This window comes from Pseudophryne corroboree, chromosome 7, assembly GCF_028390025.1.
Source record: "Pseudophryne corroboree isolate aPseCor3 chromosome 7, aPseCor3.hap2, whole genome shotgun sequence".
In the NCBI taxonomy this organism is placed as follows: Eukaryota; Metazoa; Chordata; class Amphibia; order Anura; family Myobatrachidae; genus Pseudophryne; species Pseudophryne corroboree.
In genome coordinates, this window is record NC_086450.1 from 392,941,050 (window position 1) to 392,967,797 (window position 26,748).

The 26,748-nt window shown below is 47.4% G+C and overlaps 1 protein-coding gene across 3 annotated transcripts in view; it reads left to right on the forward strand.

The window, feature by feature from the left end:
• The window catches only part of IQCE (IQ motif containing E), a 208,346-nt gene that overhangs the window by 96,408 nt on the left and 85,190 nt on the right, over positions 1-26,748 (forward strand). For 2 of the 3 annotated variants that reach the window (XM_063934625.1, XM_063934624.1), the window contains 4 exons: positions 776-846; positions 8,437-8,509; positions 9,658-9,707; positions 16,795-16,958. In XM_063934625.1, the coding sequence (XP_063790695.1) occupies positions 776-846; positions 8,437-8,509; positions 9,658-9,707; positions 16,795-16,958 (358 nt within the window). The remainder of the gene's footprint in view (positions 1-775; positions 847-8,436; positions 8,510-9,657; positions 9,708-16,794; positions 16,959-26,748) is intronic. The other variant, XM_063934626.1, reaches the window with a different exon arrangement.

Sequence of the window (26,748 nt, forward strand, 5' to 3'; positions counted from 1 at the left end):
TTAAGCCTGGAGAAGCGATAAAGAAGTGATAAAGCAGTGATAAGTGGAAGGTGATAACGCACCAGCCAATCAGCTCCTGTAATTTTTAAAATCTGTAATGATTGGCTGGTGCGTTATCATCTTACGCTTGCCACTGGTTTATCACTTCTTTATCCCTTCAGGTTTAAGGGCCGTATTCACGGCACGATTTGGGGAGAGATGTGAGCTGAGCGGTTCGCTCAGCACACATCTCTCCCCCCGCTCAGCACAGCGCGATGTGTGCTGAGCGTGCGGGGGGAGACGGGGGGGCAAGCCAATCTATCACCAGCGATAGCGATGCGTGGGGCAGATTTGGGTGTGGTGTAAAAATAAAGCAGCCAGTATTTACCCTGCACAGAAATAAAATAACCCACCCTAATCTAACTCTTTCTGCACATGGTATATCTGCCTCCCCTGCAGTGCACATGGTTTTGCCCAATTGTTATCAAAAATCCTGCTGCGATCCATCCTGCTGCGATCAACTTGGAATTACCCCCCTAGTCAGATTGCTTAGATTTTAAGCAGCGATCGCTCCGTGAGTACCCCCCTTAACACATCTGCCACAGTGGGTGGAATCACAGCCACCGGAGGATAGAGACATGTTCCTTGATTTTCAGATATGCAATATTTTCTATTGTAACGCACTTCATTTGGTGTCGCAGAACAATGGGCACTAATCTACAGTGTACACGCACAATGAAATCCTTGTTTAACAAATTGTTCATAGTGTTTTTGGTTTTTAATACTCCTGCTGCAGATAGTGAATAATCTCAAGCAGAAGATCCTGAAATTGGAGAAACAATGTAAAGAAAAAGATGCTACACTCAGGTATGATACAGAACCAATGCTGTATTTTCATGTTATGGTAAAATAAATATACTGCACAATCAGGGGCCTGTGTGTAAACCTGGAACACTGATTTTCAAATACAGGTTGAGTATCTCATGTCCAAATATTCCGAAATACGGAATTTCTTGAGTGCGACTGAGATAGGGAAACCTTTGTTTTATGATAGTTCAATGTACATAAACTTGGTTTAATACAAAAAAAAATATTAAAAATATTGTATTAAATGACCTTCAGGCTGTGTGTATAAGGTGTATATGAAACATAAATGAATTCTGTGTATGTACACAAACTTTGTTTAATGCACAAAGTTATTAAAACTATTGGCTAGCATTACCCTCAGGCTGTGTGTATAAGGAGTATATGAAACATAAATGCATTCTGTGCTTAGACTTGGGTCCCATCACCATGATATCTCATTATGGTATGCGATTATTCCAACATACGGAAAAATCCGATATTCAAAATACTTCTAGTCCCAAGCATTTTGGATATGGGATACTCAACCTGTATTGTTTTAAAATACTGTAAACTTTTTCTTTCATTGCTGTTTTTATTGGCATGTCCCAGTTAGATTAGTCCTGTTTTAATTCCCAAAAGTTTTTTCATAACAAGGTGGAAGTTCACAAATGTACTGGTGCCTATAGCAACCACCAAATATATATATGAAACCTTATTTTATAAATAGTAAAAGTAACGACTGTAGTGTCCATTAGCCAATGGAATACTTACAAGACTTGTTTTCATAAATTAGGGGGAGATTTATCATACCTAGAAAGGAAACCCAATCAGATTCTAGCTATTATTCTATAGAATATATTCGTTAATGACATCTAGGATCTGATTGGTAGCTGTGGGCAACACATCTACTTTTTCACTTTAGAAAGTTTGCTAAATCTCCCCCTTAGATTCCTGGCGGTAGGATCCCAGCGCCGGAACACTAACCGCCAACATCCCGAAGGTAAGTATCGGGCTGATGGTTAAAGTTGGGGGCCGAAGCGGGTGGTTTCGTTTCTTAGAACTAGCCGCCACCCCCACTATCTTAGCCCTAGCCACTACCCCATGCGGGTTAGGGTAGGGGACATGGGATGGGTAAAATAATCACCCTGTCCCCTGTCAGCATTCTAATTGTCAGAATGGCAGTGTGGGTCATGTGACCGCCGGCATCCCAACCTCCGGTATAATGTATGAATGAAGACCACTCACTAAACCTCTCGATATAACCTATGACTTATGTCCAACAGTTCCTTGTATCCTAAACAATGCTTTCCTGTTTATGTTCCTCTTATCTTTCTTTTGCTGTCGATAACTTTCTGTTCAGGATGTTCCCCATCTCAGCACTATTCCTGTTAAATGTGAATAAACCGCTCCCTTTGTGCATTTTGTATGTTGCCCATTGCATTGTTCAGCTTCTATTAATACTGTTCAATTATGCAATATTCAATTTACTGTATAGATAAATATCTTTCTGTTTATTGACATGTAAATACTACTGGTGTATGCATAATCGGCGGTCAGCATACCGACGCTGGGATCCCGGCAGCGGAATCCTGGCGGGAGGTTGGCGAGTGCAGCAAGCCCCTTGCGGGCTTGGTGGCGACCTCCGCTCTATGGGTGTCGTGGACATCCACGAGTGGGAATAGTCCCTGCTAGTCGGCATGCCAACCGTAGGGATTGTGAGAGAGCGGGATGTAAGGGGAGGTCATGTGACCATTGGTCTCCTGACCACATCCCAATACTACTGCTGTTCTACACTCCACTATAAGAGGAGACTGTTATCACTCATTGCATGACTTTAGCTGTCTACTGCTAGGACCAGATCTTCTGCTGCCACTTGACATTTACCGCTGGACGCCTTTTTGAGTGACGTGTGATGTTTGTCTTTTGTTTTTGTACTTAGCAGGGTATTTTTATTTTCCTTATTTCTCTGACGTCCTAGTGGATGCTGGGGACTCCGTCAGGACCATGGGGAATAGCGGCTCCGCAGGAGACAGGGCACAAAAGTAAAAGCTTTAGGATCAGGTGGTGTGCACTGGCTCCTCCCCCTATGACCCTCCTCCAAGCCTCAGTTAGATTTTTGTGCCCGGCCGAGAAGGGTGCAATCTAGGTGGCTCTCCTAAAGAGCTGCTTAGAGTAAAAGTTTTGTTAGGTTTTTTATTTTCAGTGAGTCCTGCTGGCAACAGGCTCACTGCATCGAGGGACTTAGGGGAGAGAAGTGAACTCACCTGCGTGCAGGATGGATTGGCTTCTTAGGCTACTGGACACCATTAGCTCCAGAGGGAGTCGGAACACAGGTCTCACCCTGGGGTTCGTCCCGGAGCCGCGCCGCCGACCCCCTTGCAGATGCCGAAAAGTGAAGAGGTCCAGAAACCGGCGGCAGAAGACTTTTCAGTCTTCATAAGGTAGCGCACAGCACTGCAGCTGTGCGCCATTGTTGTCAGCACACTTCATAGCAGCGGTCACTGAGGGTGCAGGGCGCTGGGGGGGGGGCGCCCTGGGCAGCAATGATAGTACCTTATTCTGGCTAAAAATACATCACATATAGCCCCTGGGGGCTATATGGATGTATTTAACCCCTGCCAGGTCTCAGAAAAACGGGAGAAGAAGCCCGCCGAAAAGGGGGCGGGGCCTATTCTCCTCAGCACACAGCGCCATTTTCCCTCACAGAAATGCTGGTGGGAAGGCTCCCAGGCTCTCCCCTGCACTGCACTACAGAAACAGGGTTAAAACAGAGAGGGGGGGCACTTATTTGGCGATATGACTATATATATTAAAATGCTATAAGGGAAAAACACTTATATAAAGGTTGTACCTGTATAATTATAGCGTTTTTGGTGTGTGCTGGCAAACTCTCCCTCTGTCTCCCCAAAGGGCTAGTGGGGTCCTGTCCTCTATCAGAGCATTCCCTGTGTGTGTGCTGTGTGTCGGTACGTGTGTGTCGACATGTATGAGGACGATGTTGGTGAGGAGGCGGAGCAATTGCCTGTAATGGTGATGTCACTCTCTAGGGAGTCGACACCGGAATGGATGGCTTATTTAAGGAATTACGTGATAATGTCAACACGCTGCAAGGTCGGTTGACGACATGAGACGGCCGGCAAACCAATTAGTACCTGTCCAGGCGTCTCAAACACCGTCAGGGGCGTTAAAACGTCCTTTTACCTCAGTCGGTCGACACAGACACAGACACGGACACTGACTCCAGTGTCGACGGTGAAGAAACAAACGTATTTTCCTTTAGGGCCACACGTTACTTGTTAAGGGCAATGAAGGAGGTGTTACATATTTCTGATACTACAAGTACCACAAAAAAGGGTATTATGTGGAGTGTGAAAAAACTACCTGTAGTTTTTCCTGAATCAGATAAATTAAATGAAGTGTGTGATGATGCGTGGGTTTCCCCCGATAGAAAATTATTGGCGGTATACCCTTTCCCGCCAGAAGTTAGGGCGCGTTGGGAAACACCCCTTAGGGTGGATAAGGCGCTCACACGCTTATCAAAACAAGTGGCGGTACCGTCTCCAGATAGGGCCGCCCTCAAGGAGCCAGCTGATAGGAGGCTGGAAAATATCCTAAAAAGTATATACACACATACTGGTGTTATACTGCGACCAGCGATCGCCTCAGCCTGGATGTGCAGCGCTGGGGTGGCTTGGTCGGATTCCCTGACTGAAAATATTGATACCCTTGACAGGGACAGTATTTTATTGACTATAGAGCATTTAAAGGATGCATTTCTATATATGCGAGATGCACAGAGGGATATTTGCACTCTGGCATCAAGAGTAAGTGCGATGTCCATATCTGCCAGAAGATGTTTATGGACACGACAGTGGTCAGGTGATGCAGATTCCAAACGGCACATGGAAGTATTGCCGTATAAAGGGGAGGAGTTATTTGGGGTCGGTCCATCGGACCTGGTGGCCACGGCTACACCTGGAAAATCCACCTTTTTTACCCCAAGTCACATCTCAGCAGAAAAAGACACCGTCTTTTCAGCCTCAGTCCTTTCGTCCCCATAAGGGCAAGCAGGCAAAAGGCCAGTCATATCTGCCCAGGGATAGAGGAAAGGGAAGAAGACTGCAGCAGGCAGCCCATTCCCAGGAACAGAAGCCCTCCACCGCTTTTGCCAAGTCCTCAGCATGACGCTGGGGCCGTACAAACAGCTGCGGTGGGGGGTCGTCTCAAGAGTTTCAGTGCGCAGTGGGCTCACTCGCAAGTGGACCCCTGGATCCTACAAGTAGTATCCCAGGGGTACAGATTGGAAGTTCGAGACGTCTCCCCCTCGCAGGTTCCTGAAGTCTGTTTTACCAACGTCTCCCTCCGACAGGGAGGCAGTATTGGAAACAATTCACAAGCTGTATTCCCAGCAGGTGATAATCAAAGTACCCCTCCTACAACAAGGAAAGGGGTACTATTCCACACTATATTGTGGTACTGAAGCCAGACGGCTCGGTGAGACCTATTCTAAATCTGAAATATTTGAACGCTTACATACAAAGGTTCAAATCAAGATGGAGTCACTCAGAGCAGTGATAGCGAACCAGGAAGGGGACTATATGGTGTCCCTGGACATCAAGGATGCTTACCTCCATGTCCCAATTTGCCCTTCTCACCAAGGGTACCTCAGGTTCGTGGTACAAAACTGTCACTATCAGTTTCAGACGCTGCCGTTTGGATTGTCCACGGCACCCCGGGTCTTTACCTAGGTAATGGCCGAAATGATGATTCTTCTTCAAAGAAAAGGCGTCTTAATTATCCCTTACTTGGACGATCTCCTGATAAGGGCAAGGTCCAGAGAACAGTTGGAGGTCGGAGTAGCACTATCTCAAGTAGTTCTACGACAGCACGGGTGGATTCTAAATATTCCAAAATCGCAGCTGTCTCCGACGACACGTCTGCTGTTCCTAGGGATGATTCTGGACACAGTCCAGAAAAAGGTGTTTCTCCCGGAGGAGAAAGCCAGGGAGTTATCCGAGCTAGTCAGGAACCTCCTAAAACCAGGAAAAGTGTCAGTGCATCATTGCACAAGGGTCCTGGGAAAAATGGTGGCTTCTTACGAAGCGATTCCATTCGGCAGATTTCACGCAAGAACTTTTCAGTGGGATCTGCTGGAAAAATGGTCCGGATCGCATCTTCAGATGCATCAGCGGATAACCCTGTCTCCAAGGACAAGGGTGTCTCTTCTGTGGTGGCTGCAGAGTGCTCATCTACTAAAGGGCCACAGATTTGGCATTCAGGACTGGGTCCTGGTGACCACGGATGCCAGCCTGAACGGCTGGGGAGCAGTCACACAAGGAAAAAATTTCCAGGGAGTGTGATCAAGTCTGGAGACTTCTCTCCACATAAATATACTGGAGCTAAGAGCAATTTACAATGCTCTAAGCTTAGCAAGACCTCTGCTTCAAGGTCAGCCGGTATTGATCCAGTGGGACAACATCACGGCAGTCGCCCACGTAAACAGACTGGGCGGCACAAGAAGCAGGAGGGCAATGGCAGAAACTGCAAGGATTCTTCGCTGGGCGGAAAATCATGTGTTAGCACTGTCAGCAGTGTTCATTCCGGGAGTGGACAACTGGGAAGCAGACTTCCTCAGCACGACCTCCACCCGGGAGAGTGGGGACTTCATCGGGAAGTCTTCCACATGATTGTGAACCATTGGGAAAGACCAAAGGTGGACATGATGGCGTCCCGCCTGAACAAAAAACTGGACAGGTATTGCGCCAGGTCAAGAGACCCTCAGGCAATAGCTGTGGACGTTCTGGTAACACCGTGGGTGTACCAGTCGGTGTATGTGTTCCCTCCTCTGCTTCTCATACCCAAGGTACTGAGAATTATAAGACGTAGAGGAGTAAGAACTATACTCGTGGCTCCGGATTGGCCAAGAAGGACTTGGTACCCGGAACTTCAAGAGATGCTCACAGAGGACTCATGGCCTCTGCCGCTAAGAAGGGACTTGCTTCAGCAAGTACCATGTCTGTTCCAAGACTTACCGCGGCTGCGTTGACGGCATGGCGGTTGAACGCCGGATCCTAAGGGAAAAAGGCATTCCGGAAGAGGTCATTCCTACCCTGGTCAAAGCCAGGAAGGAGGTGACCGCACAACATTATCACCACATGTGGCAAAAATATGTTGCGTGGTGTGAGGCCAGGAAGGCCCCACGAAGAAATTTCAACTCGGTCGATTCCTGCATTCCCTGCAAACAGGAGTGTCTATGGGCCTCAAATTGGGGTCCATTAAGGTTCAAATTTCGGCCCTGTCAATTTTCTTCCAGAAAGAATTGGCTTCAGTTCCTGAAGTCCAGAAGTTTGTCAAGGGAGTATTGCATATACAACCCCCTTTTTTGTGCCTCCAGTGGCACTGTGGGATCTCAACGTAGTTCTGGGATTCCTCAAATCACATTTTAAACCGCTCAAATCTGTGGATTTGAAATATCTCACATGAAAAGTGACCATGCTGTTGGCCCTGGCCTCGGCCAGGCGAGTGTCAGAATTGGCGGTTTTGTCTCACAAAAGCCATATCTGATTGTCCATTCGGACAGGGCAGAGCTGCGGACTCGTCCCCAGTTTCTTCCTAAGGTGGTGTCAGCGTTTCACCTGAACCAGCTTATTGTGGTACCTGCGGCTACTAGGGACTTGGAGGACTCCAAGTTGCTAGATGTTGTCAGGGCCCTGAAAATATAGGTTTCCAGGACGGCTGGAGTCAGGAAAACTGACTCGCTGTTATCCTGTATGCACCCAACAAACTGGGTGCTCTTGCTTCTAAGCAGACGATTGCTCGTTGGATTTGTAGCACATTTCAACTTGCACATTCTGTGGCAGGCCTGCCACAGCCTAAATCTGTCAAGGCCCATTCCACAAGGAAGGTGGGCTCATCCTGGGCGGCTGCCCGAGGGGTCTCGGCATTGCAACTCTGCCGAGCAGCTACGTGGTCGGGGGAGAACACGTTTGTAAAATTCTACAAATTTGATACCCTGGCTAAAGAGGACCTGGAGTTCTCTCATTCGGTGCTGCAGAGTCATCCGCACTCTCCCGCCCGTTTGGGAGCTTTGGTATAATCCCCATGGTCCTGACGGAGTCCCCAGCATCCACTAGGACGTCAGGGAAAATAAGATTTTACTTACCGATAAATCTATTTCTCGTAGTCCGTAGTGGATGCTGGGCGCCCATCCCAAGTGCGGATTGTCTGCAATACTTGTACATAGTTATTGTTACAAAAATCGGGTTATTATTGTTGTGAGCCATCTTTTCAGAGGCTCCGCTGTTATCATGCTGTTAACTGGGTTCAGATCACAGGTTGTACAGTGTGATTGGTGTGGCTGGTATGAGTCTTACCCGGGATTCAAAATCCTTCCTTATTGTGTACGCTCGTCCGGGCACAGTATCCTAACTGAGGCTTGGAGGAGGGTCATAGGGGGAGGAGCCAGTGCACACCACCTGATCCTAAAGCTTTTACTTTTGTGCCCTGTCTCCTGCGGAGCCGCTATTCCCCATGGTCCTGACGGAGTCCCCAGCATCCACTACGGACTACGAGAAATAGATTTATCGGTAAGTAAAATCTTATTTTTTATAGCAAACTCCAGACGGATCTAAAAACCACCAGTGTAGAAGAGATGAAAATTGCTATGGAGACCTACTATGAAGAGGTAGGTGCGGAGTGGCAAATGGCATCTGCATACATTGGTATTGCTGCTATTTATGTACTTCATGTATGGGGGAGCGCATTTACTAATTATAGCAAGTCACCAGGGTGGTGGCTGAATTCACGGCACATATACTTACTGCCTGTTAGAGGATTTTAAATGACTGTATTTTTCATATGGCGGCTTTTGCAAGCCTCCAAATCTCGGCGGATTTGACCTAGGAAGCGCCAACAGTATTAGCTTCCAAACACTTTATATTCTTACACTTCCAGGTCAAACTCGCAGAGGCAGGCTGCCACTTCGTAAAACACTATGGCCCAAATGTATTAATATTTAACAAGAGATCTGATCGCTGCTGTGCGATTTTCACGCAGCGGGCAATCAGGTCCTAACTGCGCATGTATATGCACCGCAATGCGCACGCGCATCGGTCAACAACAACTGGCATCATCCGGAAAAACGCAGGGATGCCCAAGCATTTTCAGGGAGGGTGTCTGACGTCCGCTCCGGCCCCGGTCAGCCTGTTCTCATAGCAATATAGGAGGAAGTCCTGGGTTGCGCACAGACTGCACAAAGTGGATTTTCGCAGCTCGGCTACACATGGGATCCCACACTTGCACTGCAAATTTACACTCCCCCTGGAGGTGGCGACTATCTGATCGCAGGACTGCAAAGTTAACAGCCCAGAGATCAGGTCTGAATGACCCCCAAAGTGGAGATGGATAAAGAGTGATAAATCAGCTTCCTACCTGCCATATCACAGGCTGTGTTTGAAAAATGACAATTAGTAGCTGATTGGCTGGACATTTATCACTCATTAATGTGTCTACACTTTATCTCTTGTTAAAGCTTAGTACATTTACATTTGGGCCTATGTTCCTTTGCTTTCAGCTCTAAAATGAAACAACAAATCGGGACACACACGTAATGTCCTGGATAGTTATAATGAATTTCTCCAAATGGCTGTACTGCCTGAAAACATATACATAGTTCAATCATTAAAATCATCCCACTCTGAATGTTCAGACGGTTTAGTCTCACTGCCAAGATGTTAAAAGTGCTTTTACCATAATAAGATGACCAAATAAAAATAAATAAAGCTAAACTAATTATCTTAATACGAATTTTCTGTTCTGTTTGATAATCAATAGATACAGAGGTTACAGACACTGCTGGCCAAAGCTGAGGCCGCGCAGCAGAGGTGAGTTATGCGTTACTCTGGCTACAGAAGGTTTACAGGGATGTGTGTCTCCTACTGGCAGCTCAGTCTTCCTCCCCTGACTCCCTTTTCCGCTCCACTGTCTACGTGATGGCCGTCTGTTTTTCTATGAGCCAGTTCCCTTCTTCCAAGGCTCTCACCAGGCTGTCCAACTGCCTCCATCCAAGTTCTTCTAACTGCAAATTCCCTCTCTCATGCTGTACAAGTTACCCCAAATTACACTACCCCGTCTTTGTAACGCTACCCTTGTTTTCTCCGGCTGGGTCTACAGGTTATCCACAGGATAACATTGGGATATGCTTGAGCGTCAGCGGATTGGCACCAAATCGATCACGAGCTTTGTGGCCTCCGAGGATGCACCAGGCTCGTCCATATAATCCCGCCCACCGACTCAGTCAAATCAATTTTTGGTTTGGTGCGGCAGGAGTCGGACCATGGTCACAGGGCTGCTGTGTTTGGCAGCCCTAAGAGCTTTTTTTTTTTTTTATTATTTTTATAGTCTTACCTTTTTTTGAGTGAACTTTCCTAACAGCGTCTTATACGCATATTGGAGGGAGTCGCTCCAACAACTCTCCGCCGGGTCGCAACAACGCCGGGTCGCAACAACGCTTACCCACGGTACAAGTGCTGTCTCGACGGGCGTCTGTGTCGGATGTTGCTAGCAGGTCCAGCAGACGTTACCAGGCTGTGGCCGGAGCACGGGCAGAAGGTAAGGCATGGTTCCGCTTAGAGGGGGAATTTGGACACAGCCGCACTGATTTGGGAGGAGACTACCAAACAGTAGCTGGCGCGCCTCTACCACGGGTGCTCTAGCGCTAGGCTTTAGGAATCAGAAGGCACCAGGAATAGTTTGAGGCTGCGATCCCTAGGTTTGATGCCAGCAGTGGGGAGTCAGACGCTCTCCTGGTCGCCCCTCCTCCCAGTTCATGACCAGTTTCCGAGCGTCTCCCGCCATGAACTGATTGCCTCACTTCCGTCTTAGACGCTACCACAAGGGAACTCGGTCGCAGCGTGGCGCTGCGTCTGTATACACTAAAGTTGACCGCTAAGAGACTGGGTCGCAGACAGAGCGTCTGCATGCACTAACGTTCACTGAGCGTCTGTGTCCAATAAAGATACTGGAGCGGCTGTGTACACTAATAGCGTCTGGATCCACTCAGCGGTTTGCTAACGTATTGATCGATCCTGGAAGTGGGGTGAGTCTCCCTGTTTCCCACTCTACAGAGTAAGGGTTATACAGCACTAAAATTCTATCTACTATGTTAGTATGAATAGTTAAGTTTAGTGCCTATCGCATATGAGTTTTTGTACAATGCTGTAGTTTTCTCGGCGATTGCGTCTGAATACATTAAAATAACTGTATAATACAGAAAACAGTAAGTGTACGCCTACATACTTGAAATGTATGTTGATAATATGCTCATATGACTAATAATATCATGTGACTGACTGCTAGTGTGATTGCTGACTTTATATATGTTTGTCAGTGTTTCTTTTTCTGAACCTCCGTGCTGGTGCTTGGGTTGGGGATCAGATTGATATCACTTTTTATGCAATATAAAGTGTGTTCAGTCACAGATTGTGTAGTACTGTGGATGAGTTGATTATTTATCATGTCTAAGAGCGGCAAAGGTGACAAGGTTACTACAGTAACACCAACACTTAAAACATGTTTATCCTGCAAGGTTGGGTTAATAGTACCGCATTCAGATCGCAAATGCCGGATCCCACCCGGTAAAAGAAACGTGTCCTTACCGGGTGGGATCTGGCATTTGCGCTCCTTTGCTGGCTTTCCGACCCGGCAATATACCGGGTCGGTTGCCATAGCAGCGGGGGGGGCGCAGCGGGGGTGGAGGCGGCGCTGGGAGATGAGCTCATCTCCTGCGCCGCCTCTCCCTATGCTGTGAATGGGAACCGTGTCGCATCGACGCGGCTCCCATTCACACTGCACCTGACCCGGTATTCAACCCGGGTATAATCCTTCTTTTATACCGGGTTGAATTACCGGGTCAGACGACCCGCTAATTCTTGGAAAGTGCTTTCACATCGCACACTGACCCGTGTCGACACGGCAATATGCCGTGTCGATTCCGGGTTATTTGTGCGATGTGAAAGGGGTATAACTCAATCCTTAGGAAGTAATGGGTTATGTGCAAATTGCTTTTCATTTCAGCAGACTACTAGGCAGATCCCTGTTCAACAACAAATAGATCCACCTTGGGCCATATTTGCACAAACTCTATCCAGTATAGCTGACAGGTTGGCCCCTGCAGCTCCTATCGCAGGACTAGGTTACACGATTAACCCTTACATGCAGCTCTTCTACAAGTCAACAAGCTGATAAACCAAAGGTAAATATATCATCCAATTCGCAAGCTACACAGGAGGATACAACAGATGATGACTCCATATACTCTACTTCACCTTATGAAGAACAAATAGAGGGCTTCAGCTCAGAAGATATAGTTTAGTTAATTGGAGCAATGAAGGCTATTCTGTCTCTTGAAGATTCAGTTGAGCCAGTAGTAAAAACTAAAGCACCTGTGTTTAAACGTCCCAGAACAGTGAGGGTAGAATTTCCAGGGTCAGAGGAACTGATGGAAATTATGGATAAGAAATATAAAATCCCAAGGAAATGGGATTCGTACTACCCTTTTCCAACTGGGGACTGTTTAAAAAGAGAAGTGCCTCCTAAAGTAGATACGCACGTCATTCGACTGGTGCGGAAATCCGTTTTACCTTTGCCTTCAACATCATTAAATGATGTCACAGACAGGAGAGTGGATGGTTTTTTTAAAAACATATTTTCCCTGTCAGGGGCAGTCATAAGGCTGGCTATGGCCTCGGCCTGGATGGCAAAAGCGGTAGTTGAATGGGCTGAAGAATTAGAGAATGGGCTTTTAGCACCTACTAGGGAGCAGGAGTCTCGTATAGCCCATATTAAACAGGCTGCACTATTTCTAGAAGAAGCAGCAATGGATATGGGTACGATTGCTTCCAAAGCATCAGCCTTAACGGTGGCCGCTCGCAGAGCAATTTGGCTACATACATGGAAAGCTGATTCCGAATCCAAAAAGTTTCTGGAAGCTTTGACTTTTGTTGGGAAAATTCTTTTTGGTAAGGAATTGACAGAGATTGAAGGCTGAATCCGAGAAGGTTAAATTTCCTGCCAGTTATACTCCTAAACCTAGGGGTTCAGGTTTTAGGCCATTTCGGTGGCATGGTAAAACAAAAGGTAAGAAAGAACCTAAGCAAACCCAGTAAAATAAGTCTGGTAAAACGAGTAAGCAGTGGACCACTAGAGGGCCAGCTTCCAAGCCAGAACAGAAACCATCAGCCTGAGGGTGCGGGCCTCCACTTGGGGGACTCCAAGGTAGGGGGCCGTCTTCTTCAGTTTGCACACATATGGCAGCAGTCGACAGACGCTTGGGTGCAAGAAGTGGTATCTCAGGGTTATGTTTTCCCATTCAAAAAACAGCCTCCTCGAAGATTTTTTTGTACCAGCCAGTCTCACATAGAGACGAGGGCCAGGGCACAGCAAGAAGCAGTTCACAAATTGCTTCAGTCAGGAGTAATCGTCCCAGTACCTCCGGAACAACGGGGGAAGGGGTTTTACTTCAACCTATTCTTGGTCCAGAAATCAAATGGGTCGTTTCGACCCATTCTCAATCTCAAAATGTTGAACAAATACATTTGGGTACCGAGGTTCCATATGGAAACATTACGTTCCATAATTTTGCCCATGGAACCAGGGGATTACATGGTATCTCTGGATATACAAGATGCTTACCTGCATGTGCCGATAGCATTGTCCCTTCAGTGTTATCTCAGGTTCGCTATCTTCCAGCAACATTTTCAGTTCCAAGCCTTACCCTTTGGGTTGGCTACAGCCCCTAGAGTATTCACCAAGATTATGGTGGTTATGGCAGTTTATCTCCGCAAACAGGGAATAAGAATTTTTCCATACATCGACGATCTTTTAATCCTGGCACAGTCCCAGGAATTGCTCTTGAGCCATCTCCAACAGACAATAACTTGTCTACAAAAACATGGATGGCTCATAAATTGGGCAAAGTCGTCTCTAATTCCGTCACAACGGATGATTCACTTAGGGGCTGTATTAGATTCAGGTCTGCAGAGGATAATTCTACCTGTGGGAAAAATATCCAAGGTGCAGTTGATGATTCAGGAATTGTTGCACAGTCAAACAATATCCATTTACACGGCTATGCGAGTGATGGGGTTGATGGTGTCGATATTCGACATGGTGGAATATGCACAATTCCACTCAAGACCTTTGCAACATCTGATCCTAACCAGATGGAATGGAGTACATCAGACAATAAAGAAACAAATAATGATGCTTCCGGTAAAAGTAAAAAGGTCGTTAGCCTGGTGGTTACAGACATCCCATCTAGACAAGGGGAGACCCTTTTGGATATCAGATTGGGAGATCCTGACAACGGATGCCAGTCTTCAGCCCTGGGGAGCAGTGTCTGGAAAATTATGGTTCCAGGGACAATGGACCAAAAAAGAAAGTTGCAGGAAAAGATATATCGAAATATATCTGAAACGGGCGCTACTTTGGGTTGGTTTTCCTAGCAGCTGTTTTAATGGAGGTAGTCACTCTCCACAATACATGCACAAAACACAAAAGAAAAATTAACAGCGCTACCTTTAGTAGATTATAAAATGAATCTTATAATCTACTAAAGGTAGCGCTGTTAATTTTTCTTTTGTGTTTTGTGCAAAAAAGAAAGTTGCCTGCCAATAAATTTGTTGGAACTACGAGCCATATACATGGCACTGATTCAGGCAAAGGACATTCTGCAAGGAAAACCAATCCAGATCCGCTCGGACAATGTAACGGCAGTAGGAACTTGCAGCCAAAGAGCAATGGAGGAGGTAAGTCACATACTAAAGTGGGGAGAACTCCATCTTCCAGCATTGTCAGCAGTGTTCGTTCCAGGAGTACTAAACTGGGAAGCGGACTTTCTCAGTCGGCACACCTTTCAGGAAACCGAATGGTCTCTACACCCGGAAGTATTTCAGACTTTAGTAAACAAGTGGGGGTTGCCAGAGATAGACCTCATGGCGTCCCGTCTGAACCACAAAGTTCCGGCATACGGGTCAAGAACAAAAGGCCCCGGAGCGATCCTTGTGGACTCACTGTCAGTGAAATGAGAATTTCAGCTGGCATATCTGTTTCCTCCAATCTCCCTGCTACCCAGGGTGGTGAGGAAAATAAAACAAACAAAGGGTGCCGTGATTCTAATAGCTCCGGCATGGCCAAGAAGGCATTGGTACATAGATCTGCAGAGGATGTCGTTGGATGCACCAATTCTGCTCCCTCAACGTCCAGATCTACTAATGCAGGGTCCTTGTTGTCACAAGCATCTGGATCGGCTATCTTTGACGGTGTGGCTGTTGAAACCTCTATCCTAAAATCAAGAGGTTTTTCTCAACAGGTTGCTTAGAGCAAGAAAACCCTCCTTTGCTCGCATTTATCACCGAATATGGCAAGCCTATATTCATTGGTGCAGCGAAAGAAGTATGGATCCAAGATCTTTTCAGAGTATCCAGAATCTTAGGCAGGAATGGATAAGGGTTTGAAGGTGGCTTCCTTGAGAGTTCAAGTTTCAGCATTAACTGTATGGTTTCAAAAGAAAATTGCTACTTTACAGGATGTGTGTACTTTTTTCCAGGGAATGCTGCACATTCAACCACCTTTTTTTTCCTCTTGCAGTACCTTGGGATTTAAGTCTGGTTCTCAAAGCCCTTTAGGGGGCTCCGTTTGAACCACTAAAAAAAGTGGATCTTAAATGGTTAACGGCTAAAGTACTCTTCCTACTGACTATGGCATCAGCTAGAAGAGTATCAGATTTAGGAGCACTATCATGTAAGTCTCCTTTTCTGAGTTTTTATCCAGATAAAGCAGTTCTCAGAACTAAGTCTGGTTATCTTCCAAAGGTGGTATCGAAGTTTCACATTAATGAAGAAATTGTGGTCCTGGCTTTTCAGGTATCGGACTGTCTACGGGAGAAGCGTCGCTGGAAGTAGTCCCTGCATTAAGAATCTACGTTGATCAGACCAGTGCCATCAAAAAGACAGATGCTCTCTTCATTCTCTACGGATTTCACAAGAGAGGATGGCCTGCTACTAAACAGACGCTGGCAAGATGACTTCGAATGACGATTTCAGGAGCATATTCTCAAGCTGATCTCCCTGTTCTGGCTAATGTCTCTGCTCACTCTACACGTAAGGTAGGTCCTTCATGGGCAGCACAACATGGTGCTTCAGCAGAACAGATATGTAAGGCAGCCACATGGTCTTCCATTAACACATTAATTAGACATTATGCCTTGGATACCTTTGCCTCTCATGACGCTGAATTCGGGCGAAAGGTTCTCCTGTCCAATCAGGAGCGTCCCCACCACTAAAAATTTGCTTTGGGAAATCCCAATGTTATCCTGTGGATAACCTGTGGACCCTGCCGGAGAAATATACGTTATGGTAAGAACTTACTGTTGATAACGGTATTTCTCCTATGTCCACAGGTTTCCACAGGGATCCCACCCTGACGCACCTGATTTGAGAATCTTTATACTCACTAACCTCTTCCCTCTTGCGTGGAAGGGTGTGCATGTGTGTTCTTCTCGCCTGAATAGGGTTCAACATAATGCTCCTACCTAATACAAATCCAGGCAGCTGCGGCATTTGCATATTTTCACACACGTGTGTATATGTGTGTGTGTATATATATATATATATATATATATACAAATATATGTGTGTGTGTGTGTGTGTGTGTGTGTGTGTGTGTGTGTGTGTGTGTGTGTATATAATCTGCTTCAGTCTGACTCCCTGTCCTCCTCTAATCACCTTTACCTCTATCATCAGCACACCGGAGTGGGGCGTTATAGGCAAGTGTAATATCACCTGATTTGTATCACTGCTAGTATCTATACATCACTGTATATTAGAGACGCTTAGGTGTTTCATGTTTGGTCATACTACGTACCGCGTTATACAAGTGTTTCATTGGAAAGTGTGCTTTGATTTGTGTTAGACCGCCTCCAGAAAGCAGAGATTCCCTGAAGAGACAGAAGGCGCTGAGCACGGCTCTGCTGAAACTGTCCAAACAAGTTAAGGAGCTGCAGGATGAGAATAAAAGTCTGAAAACAGATCTGGACAGAGCCATGGCCCCATCCCCTACATCATTCAGGTCCAAAGGTACATATACCAATGGTGGCTAATGATAGTGTTATGAGGAAGGAGTCTCCCGTTTAGACACTGAGACGTGTTCTCTCATTAACTGCGCTGTTAAGATATGAAATTAGAAATGCAGTGAATGTAATTTGTATGGAAGGTTGTTCTCTACTAATGATGATTGAACTCCCCGTGTCCTACCCATGATTTCTCCACAAGGAGAAGGCGATATAGTAACTTTAATTAGGTTTATCAAAGGGCAAAAATGGATAGGGCTTCCTTCACTGTGAAATAATCTGACATTTTATTGTGATGTTAACTAAATCACATACTTATTTACCAATATAAAGTGTCAGGATACGATAATCCTAAAGACAAGCTTAGTGAGGATTCCCATTCCTCTAATTTTATAGACTGTCCTGTGTCTGTGAGTGTACCCATTTCCCGCAGAGCAGCCAGTCATTTCACGGGGTGTACCAATATTTCTGCTGCGGGGTACACTGGGTTCCACAGGGAATAACATCGGGGTGTAGAGTAGGATCTTGATCCGAGGCACCAACAGGCTAAAAGCTTTGACTGTTCCCAGAATGCATAGCGCCGCCTCCTCTATAACCCCGCCTCCGTGCACAGGAGCTCAGTTTTGTAGTTGGTGCCATGCAGTGCAGGCATACAACAGGTGGGCTGCTCAGGTAGCCCAAAGGGGAGCTTTTTAAGTGAAATTTGACGACTTCAAGGGCTGCAGCAGAGACACTGTGAGTGTTAGATGTCAGTCAGACATCTTCTGCTGCAGCTGCATCACCTCCCCCAGCGGCGCTGTAAACTCCAGCGCCCGGGTTGCCGGGTACTTAAAGCGGAGGCTCCGGTTTTCATCAGTCAGATGCACACACCACCGAAGTTCTCCAGGATCGCGTGGCCGCGCTTAGGGAGGAGGTAAGAGGGTCCCCCAGGTGGGACCCGCTGAAACCGCGTACTGGCGCAGCCGGTGGGAGGCGGGCCGCGCGCGCTGACGTGGACACTGTGGCAGTACAGGGACCCCACTAGACCACCAGGGCAGGGGCACAGGTCGGTTTTACTAAAAAACGCTTTTCTCATACGTCCTAGAGCAGGCTTCTTCAACCAGTGTGCCGTGGCACACTAGTGTGCCGCGACCAGTTGCAAGGTGTGCCGCGGAGCCAGAGCAGCTTCATGCACCTTCAGAATGAACTGTTGGCCGGGCTCTTCTTAGAGGATCAGTTATGCTCCGGCCATGACCTATGCCTTGAAAACGATGTGATATCATAGGTCACGGCCGTGTCACCCAGCCAGCCCACCCGCCTGCATACACATCTTTCAGTTCCCGCCTGCATACACAGCTTTCCTTGCCCACCCACATCCACACCTGCTGCTCAGTATTCGCAGAACTCCACTATGAACAACCCCCGCCACTGAGGGACAGGGAGGAGGACAGCTGATAATATTTGTTATTTTATTTCTCCTGTGGGGAACAATAGGATTTCAATAGAATTTATGTGGGGAGAATAAGGATTTATGGGGGGGAACAATGTGAATAATTCATGTGGGGAGCAATAGGATTTATGTGGGGAGCAACATGATTTATGTGGGGAGCAATGTGATTGTTTTTTTCTGTGGGGAAGTGATGGTGTGCCTTGGCAATTTTAAAATATTGTTCGGTGTGCCACGAGTAAAAAAAGGTTGAAAATCACTGTCCTAGAGGATGCTGGGGTCCACTGCATGACCATAGGGTCTAGACTGTTCCGCAGGAGCCATGGGCACTTTAAGACTTTTCAAGGGTGTGAACTGGCTCCTCCCTCTATGCCCCTCCTCCAGACCCCAGTTTTAGAAATGTGCCCAGGCAGACTGGATGCACTCTAGGGGAGCTCTACTGAGCTTCTCTGAAAAGATTTCTGTTAGGTTTTTTGTTTTCAGGGAGAACTGCTGGCAACAGTCTCCCTGCTTCGAGGGACTGAGGGGGCAGAAGTAGGAACCAACTTCGTGAAGAGTTTCATGGCTCTGCTTCTGGCTGACAGGACACCATTAGCTCCTGAAGGGTACTGAACGCTAGCCGTGTCTAGATGCTCACTCCCACAGCACGCCGTCACCCAAGAGCCTGCATGGGTGAAAGAAATACGTGATAGTATGCATCATATCAGTAGGAGATTAGATAAGTCTGAATCTCATGCTGAGTGCTGGAAAAAATCTGTGGAGGATGTGATTTTTCAGGGCTCTGTTCTTCCATCCGCAGGCGACCCCTCTGGGTCACATAAGAGACCATTTGCGAATATTGTGAATACTGATAACGACACGGACACTGATTCTTGTGTCGACGATAGTGACTCCAGAGAAATAGATCATAAATTGGCAAAAAATATACAATATATGATTGTGGCTATAAGGGAAGTTCTGGAAGTCACGGAAGCCACTCCTGTACCTCAGGAGAAGACATTTCTATAAAGAAAAGAAATCTAAGGTCACTTTCCCTCCTTCCCACGAGCTTAATACACTCTTTGAAGGGATGTGGGTGAATCCCGAAAAGAAATTTCGTATTCCCAAGAGAATTCAGATAGCTTATCCTTTCCCGGTGGAGGACAGGAAAAAATGGGAGTCACCCCCTGTGTTAGACAGTGCACTGTCCAGGTTGACAAAGAAGGTAATTCTCCCTGCACCTGGTACGGCTTCACTAAAAGAGCCGGCAGAACGAAGGATGGAAACTACATTGAAATACATTTATGTTGCCAATGGTACGCTGCTCAGGCCCACAATTGCTTGCGCGTGGGTTAGTCGCGCTATTGAAAAATGGTCAGAAAGCGTGTCATCAGAAATTGACACGATTGATAAAGATGAGATACTCCTTAAGTTAGGGAATATCAAAGACGCTGCCGCATACATGCTAGAAGCGATGAAAGATATTGGACTCTTGAGTTCACAAGCCGCTACCATGGCAGTATCGGCTCGGCGGGCATTGTGGATTCGCCAGTGGAACGTGGATGCAGATTCCAAAAGAAATATGGAGGCTCTCTCATATAAAGGTGAGGCCTTATTTGGCGATGGACTGGATGCGTTAGTCTCGGCGGCTACAGCAGGTAAGTCGACATTTTTGCCCTCTGCGCCTGCACCAGCAAAAAAGACATATCACCCGCACATGCAGTCCTTTCGGCCCAATAAATACAAAAAAGCGAGAGGTTCCCCCTTCTTTGCGGGTAGGCGAAGGGGAAAGAAGTCCACAGCAGCTTCAGGTTCCCAGGAGCAGAAGTCTACCCCTACTTCTGCCAAATCTTCAGCATGACGCTGGGGCTCCTTTGCGGGAGGCCGCTCGGGTGGGGGCACGTCTCAAACTGTTCATCCAAGGTTGGATTCTGTCTGGCCTGGATCCCTGGGTGTTGCAAATAGTGTCCCGGGGATACAAGCTGGAGTTTCAAGACGTTCCCCCATGCCGATTTTTCAAATCGACCTTGCCAGCTTCTCTTCCAGAAAGGGAAGCAGTAACAGCGGCAATCCAAAAATGATGTCAGGATCAGGTCATATTCCTGGTACCTTTGTCACAACAAGGGGAGAGGTTTTATTCAAGCCTTTTTGTAGTTCCGAAGCCGGACGGCTCGGTCAGACCGATCCTAAACCTGAAAAATCTGAATCTCTACTTGAAACGATTCAAGTTCAAAATGGAATCACTGAGGGCAGTGATTTCCAGTCTGGAGGAGGGGTCTACATGGTGTCTATAGACATAAAAAATGCTTACCTGCATGTTCCCATTTATCCTCCTCACGAGGCTTATCTGGGATTTGCGGTTCAGGATTGCCATTACCAATTCCAGACGTTACCTTTCGGTCTCTCCACGGCGCCGAGGGTATTCACCAAGGTGATGGCGGAGATGATGGTTCTCCTGCGTCAAAAAGGAGTCAATATAATTCCTTATCTAGACGATCTCCTGATAAAGTCGAGATCCAGGGAGCAGTTGCTACAAAACATCACACTCTCCCTGTCAATACTCCAACAACACGGTTGGTTCATAAATTATCCAAAGTCACAGTTGGAACTGACGACAAGATTGTCTTTTCTCTGGATGATTCTTGACACATAAGTTCAGAGTATTTCTTCCAGCTGAAAAGGCTCTGGAAATCCAGAAAATGGTAAAACAGATATTGAAGCTATCGAGTGTGTCGATCCATCAGTGCATTCGGTTGTTGGGGAAGATGGTGGCGGCCTACGAGGCCATACAGTTTGGCAGGTTCCATGCCAGGGTATTCCAGTGGGACATGTTGGATAAGTGGTCGGGGATCCCACCTACACATGCACCGGAAGATAATCCTGTCGTCAAAAGCCAGGATTTCGCTCCTGTGGTGGCTACACAGTTCTCACCTACTAGAGGGACGCATGTTCGGGATTCAGGACTGGGTCCTGGTAACCACGGATGCAAGTCTCCGAGGCTGGGGAGCTGTCACTCAGGGGGAAAGCTAGCAAGGAAAATGGTCAAGTCAGGAAGCCTGCCTTCACATAAACGTGCTGGAATTGAGAGCCATTTACAACGGCCTTCAACAAGTGGTACATCTTCTTCAAGATCATTCCGTGCAGATCCAGTCGGACAGCGTAACAGCAGTCGCGTACATAAATGGGCAGGGCGGAACGAAAAGCAGAGCGGCAATGGCAGAGGTGACGAAGATCCTCCTCTGAGCAGAAAGACATGTAAAGGCTCTGTCGGCAATTTTCATTCCGGGAGTAGACAACTGGGAAGCAGACTTCCTCAGCAGACACGATCTCCATCCAGGAGAGTGGGGCCTCCACCAAGAAGTCTTCGCAGAGGTGACAAGTCTTTGGGGAGTTCCTCAAGTAGACATGATGGCATCTCGTCTCAACAAGAAGCTTCAGAAATATTGTTCCAGGACGAGAGACCCTCAAGCAATAGCAGTGGATGCGCTAGTGGCCCAGTGGGTGTTCCGGTCGGTGTATGTCTTCCCTCCACTTCTGCTGATCCCAAAGGTGCTCAGGATCATAAGGAGAATAAGAGTTCGAGCAGTCTTCATTGCCCCAGACTGGCCAAGGAGGGCTTGGTACCCAAATCTTCAGGAGTTGCTCATAGAAGATCCTCGGCCTCTTCCTCTTCGCGAGGACCTGCTGCAGCAGGGGCCGTGCATGTATCAAGACTTACCGCGGCTACGTTTGACGGCATGGCTGTTGAGCGCCGGATCCTAGCCCGTAAGGGTATTCCCAAGGAAGTCATCCCCACCCTTATTCAGGCCAGGAAAGGAGTAACGTCGAAACATTACCACCGTATTTGGAGAAAATATGTGTCTTGGTGTGAATCCACGAAGGCTCCTACGGAAGAGTTTCAGTTGGGACGTTTTCTCCATTTTCTGCAGGCTGGTGTGGATGCGGGCCTCCAATTGGGGTCAATCAAGGTCCAAATTTCGGCCTTGTCAGTGTTCTTCCAAAAACAATTGGCCTCTCTTCCAGAGGTTCAGACCTTCGTGAAAGGGGTTCTGCACATCCAGCCTCCATTTGTGCCTCCAGTGGCACCATGGGACCTTAACGTGGTGTTGCAGTTTCTTCAATCGGATTGGTTTGAGCCTCTACAAGAGATAGAGTTGAAGTTTCTCACTTGGAAAGTGGTGATGCTTTTGGCATTGGCATCTGCACGGCGGGTGTCTGAGTTGGGGGCCTTGTCTCACAAGAGCCCTTACCTGATCTTCCATGAAGATAGGGCATAGTTGAGAACTCGCCAACCTATTGTGGTGCCAGTAGTTACTGACACGTTCACTAAGTCAAAGTCTCTAGATGTGGTTAGAGCTTTGAAGATTTATGTCGCTAGAGCAGCTCGAATACGGAAAACAGAGTCTTTGTTTGTCCTGTATGCTCCCAACAAGATTGGGTGTCCTGCTTCCAAGCAGACTATTGCGCGTTGGATCAGAAGTACGATTCAGCATGCTCATACGACGGCTGGATTGCCGTTACCGACGTCGGTGAAGGCCCATTCCACTAGGAAGGTGGACTCATCCTGGGCGGCTGCCCAGGGGGTCTCGGCATTACAACTTTGCCGAGCAGCTACTTGGTCAGGGTCAAACACATTTGCAAAATTCTACAAGTTTGATACCTTGGCCGATGAAGACCTCAAGTTCGGTCAATCGGTGCTGCAGGGTCATCCGCACTCTCCCGCCCGTACTGGAGCTTTGGTATAAACCCCATGGTCATGAAGTGGACCCCAGCATCCTCTAGGACGTATGAGAAAACAGAATTTTGATACCTACCGGTAAATCCTTTTCTCCTAGTCCGTAGACGATGCTGGGCGCCCGTCCCAGTGTGTACTTTACCTGCAGTTTTGTTTATTAGAGTTACACATGTTGTGTTTTATTAGTTTCAGCATGTTTGCTGTAATTGGTTCATGCCTGTTGGCGTGTGTTATGTTGAATGCCATGTTGTGAGCTGCTATGTATCTCACCATTAGTATTATAGTAAATCCTTTCCTCGAAATGTCAGTCTCCCTGGGCACAGTTCCTATAACTGAGGTCTGGAGGAGGGGCATAGAGGGAGGAGCCAGTTCACACCCTTGAAAAGTCTTAAAGTGCCCATGGCTCCTGCGGAACCGTCTATACCCCATGGTCATGAAGTGGACCCCAGCATCCTCTACGGACTAGGAGAAAAGGATTTACCGGTAGGTTATCAAAATCCTGTTGTTTTTTTTTATGGCCCACAGTACCTGGTGGTGAAGTCCAGCAAGGGGATAAGGCTCTGACCTGTAACCCCTCCCCCAGCCCCAGGGCGCCATTTAGAGTAAATATTCCCACCCTGGACCTGCATCTCTCTCTCTCCCTCACTCCCTGTCAGAGTTTGGGCGCCATTTCTACAAGCTGAGCTGATCCTGGGACTGCTTGGGCAAATCCTCCTCTTTAAAGCCGCCTGCATGTCAGCGCTGTGCATTTTACAGGACACTTAAGTATTCTACATGTCTGCTGACAGTGTTGGTTAAGAAACAGTGCATTTAGTCAGGGTTATATAGTACAAGTACCCTGTGATATACATCCAGTATTTACTGTGCATTGATATATCTATTATTTGTATAGCTGTGCTTGATATTACTTTGTAATGCTAGTCCAGTGCAATTTTATTGCATGTCATAATTTCTGCATTGTACCTGTGACTGCGTGTGTGTGCATATACAGCTGCTGCGTGACTTCCATTTCGTGTATCTCACTCAGATTGCTATCCCTATATTCTGTACCCTGAAGGGGGCTAAGTGCGTCAGGGCTATTGTTTAATATAGGTGTTTCACAGGATATACTTACTGTGTGTTTTTCTCTGTGATTTTCAGTCACCATATACCTCTTGAATTCTCTGTTTGTGCTAATACACTACACAGGGTTTCTTGTTAAGGTATTAGGCTGCTGATATTGTACTGGGTTGCTCGTGAATTGAGCTTTCAGGTATGTCGGCTACAAGGGGCGACGGAGCTGGGGCTGATCCCACAATGCGTGGTGGTGACGCTACAGACACATTAGAGGAAAACATAGCAGCAGAGGGTTCAGGTTCTGGGGGTTCCCTGCCCCCCCAGAGGAACTGTAGCAACGGGGTTCATAACGACCCACCTTGGGCTACTTTCTCCACATTATTACGTACGCTGGTAACTAGACTTACGCCCCCTATGGGACCTCATGTGCCGGTACAACCGCTTATGGTCCCTGCGGTTAATCCACCATGGGCAGATCACCTGTCCAATCAATTACAGCAATTGAACCACTCACTGACTAAACAGAAATCTAACCCTCGCCCGCCTAAGATGAATGGGCCATTACTTCCTCACAATCTACTCACGTCCCAGGCACCTCGTCTGATGAGGATGGCGTGTATACTGACCCCACAGACACTGATCCACATACTTCTGATGGGGAATCGGTCTCTCAGGTGGATGTTCCTGACTTATTGGAGGCTATCAGGCTAATTCTTCAGATTACTGATAACCCAGAGCCTGATGCTACCTCTAAGAAACCAGACAGATTTAAACGTCAGAAGGTTATTAAACAAGTTTTACCTCATTCTGACCATTTAGTTGACATACGTCAGGAATCCTGGGAAAATCCGGGGAAAGAAATTCAAACCTCACAAAAAGATGCTGGCTCGCTATCCTCTCGCTGCAGAGTGAAGAAAAAATTGGGAAACACCCTCGCCTGTGGATTCGCAAGTGGCGCGGCTGGTGGTGTCCTCAGCTCTGCCTGTCACTACCGTCACTTCTCTGAAAGAACCGACGGATAAGCGTGTGGAGGGTTGTTTAAAAGCGATTTACACCCTAGCAGGTGCTGTACATCGGCCCACTATTGCAGTGACATGGGCTGCAGAGGCTATTGAAGCATGGGCTCAGGAGGTGGAAGCGGAGCTGCCTTCCAACTTTTCTGATAATGCTCGACAATGCCTTTCGTATATTGTCACAGCATCTCATTACATTAAGGAGGCGGCTTCTGATGCCGGTATTCTGGCGGCCAAGGCTTCTACTACGTTCATTTTGGCTCGCCGGATTTTATGGTTACGATCCTGGCCTGTGGATTTGGATTCTAAGAAAACCCTGGAGGTGTTCCCTTTTAAGGGAGACATTCTTTTTGGATGAGGACCTCAACAAGATAGTGGCTGACTTAGCTTCTGCTAAAACAGCGTGTCTACCTAGTACTGCTCCTTCGGTGCCGAAGGCTAAGAGTACTTCCTTTCGCTCCTTGCGTCCTTCAGGTAAAGCAAAAGGTCAGGAGTACCCGAAACAGGGTCGCACTTCCAAAACCGCTAAGCCCAAACCTAAACGGGCCTGGGCTGCCCGTCAGCCTGCTTCCAAAACTGACAAGCCTGCCGCATGATGGGGCGGGCCTCCCTCTGGGGGATCCCAGAGTGGGGGGACGACTTCTAGGGTTTACCCAGGAATGATGCATGGGTACAGGAAGTAGTCACTCGCGGTTACGCCGTATCCTTCAAGAATCATCCCCCTCATCGATTTTGCCTGACAGACGTCCCTTCGGATCAGGTGAAGGCAAAAACTCTTCATTCGGTGGTACAATCCCTCCTGGACACAGGAGTGGTAGTACAGGTGCCTCTGGCTTAGAGAGGAGAGGGGTACTATTCACCGCTATTCCTAGTCCCGAAACCAAATGGGTCCTCTCGGCACATTCTCAACCTCAAGTCCTTGAACAAATTAGTGAGAGTCTCTAAGTTTCGTATGGAAACTCTTCGCTCTATTGTTCTGGCCTTTGAGCCCGGGGACTATATGGTCACCCTGGACATTCAGGATGCTTACCTGCATATTCCTATTGCAATTTTGCATCAACAGTACCTGAGGTTTGCGGTAGGCAACCTCCATTATCAATTTCGGGCTTTACCTTTTGGTTTGAGCACGGCCCCGCGTGTCTTTACGAAGGTCATGGCGGTAATGACGGCTGTACTCCGCCGTCAAGGGGTCAGGATCCTACCGTATCTGGACGACTTGTTGATCCTGGTGAATTCCCCCCAGAAATTCTCCTATGCCATCTGGATATGACGCTCCAGTTTCTGCAAGCCCACGGGTGGCTCATCAACTGGAAGAAATCTTCCCTGGTCCCTGCTCAGAGCATGGTGCACCTGGGGGCGTTGTTAGGCACTCACAACCAGTGGTTGTTCTTGTCTCAGGAGAAGGTCCTGAAACTTCAGGACAGGATTCGATGCTTCCTATCTCGTCTGCAAGTGTCGATACATTCGGCGATGCAAGTGCTAGGTCTCATGATGTCCGCTTTCGACATGGTGGAGTACGTTCAATTTCATTCCCGCCCCCTGCAGAAATTGATTCTTGCCAAGTGGGACGGTCTGCCTCACCGGATCA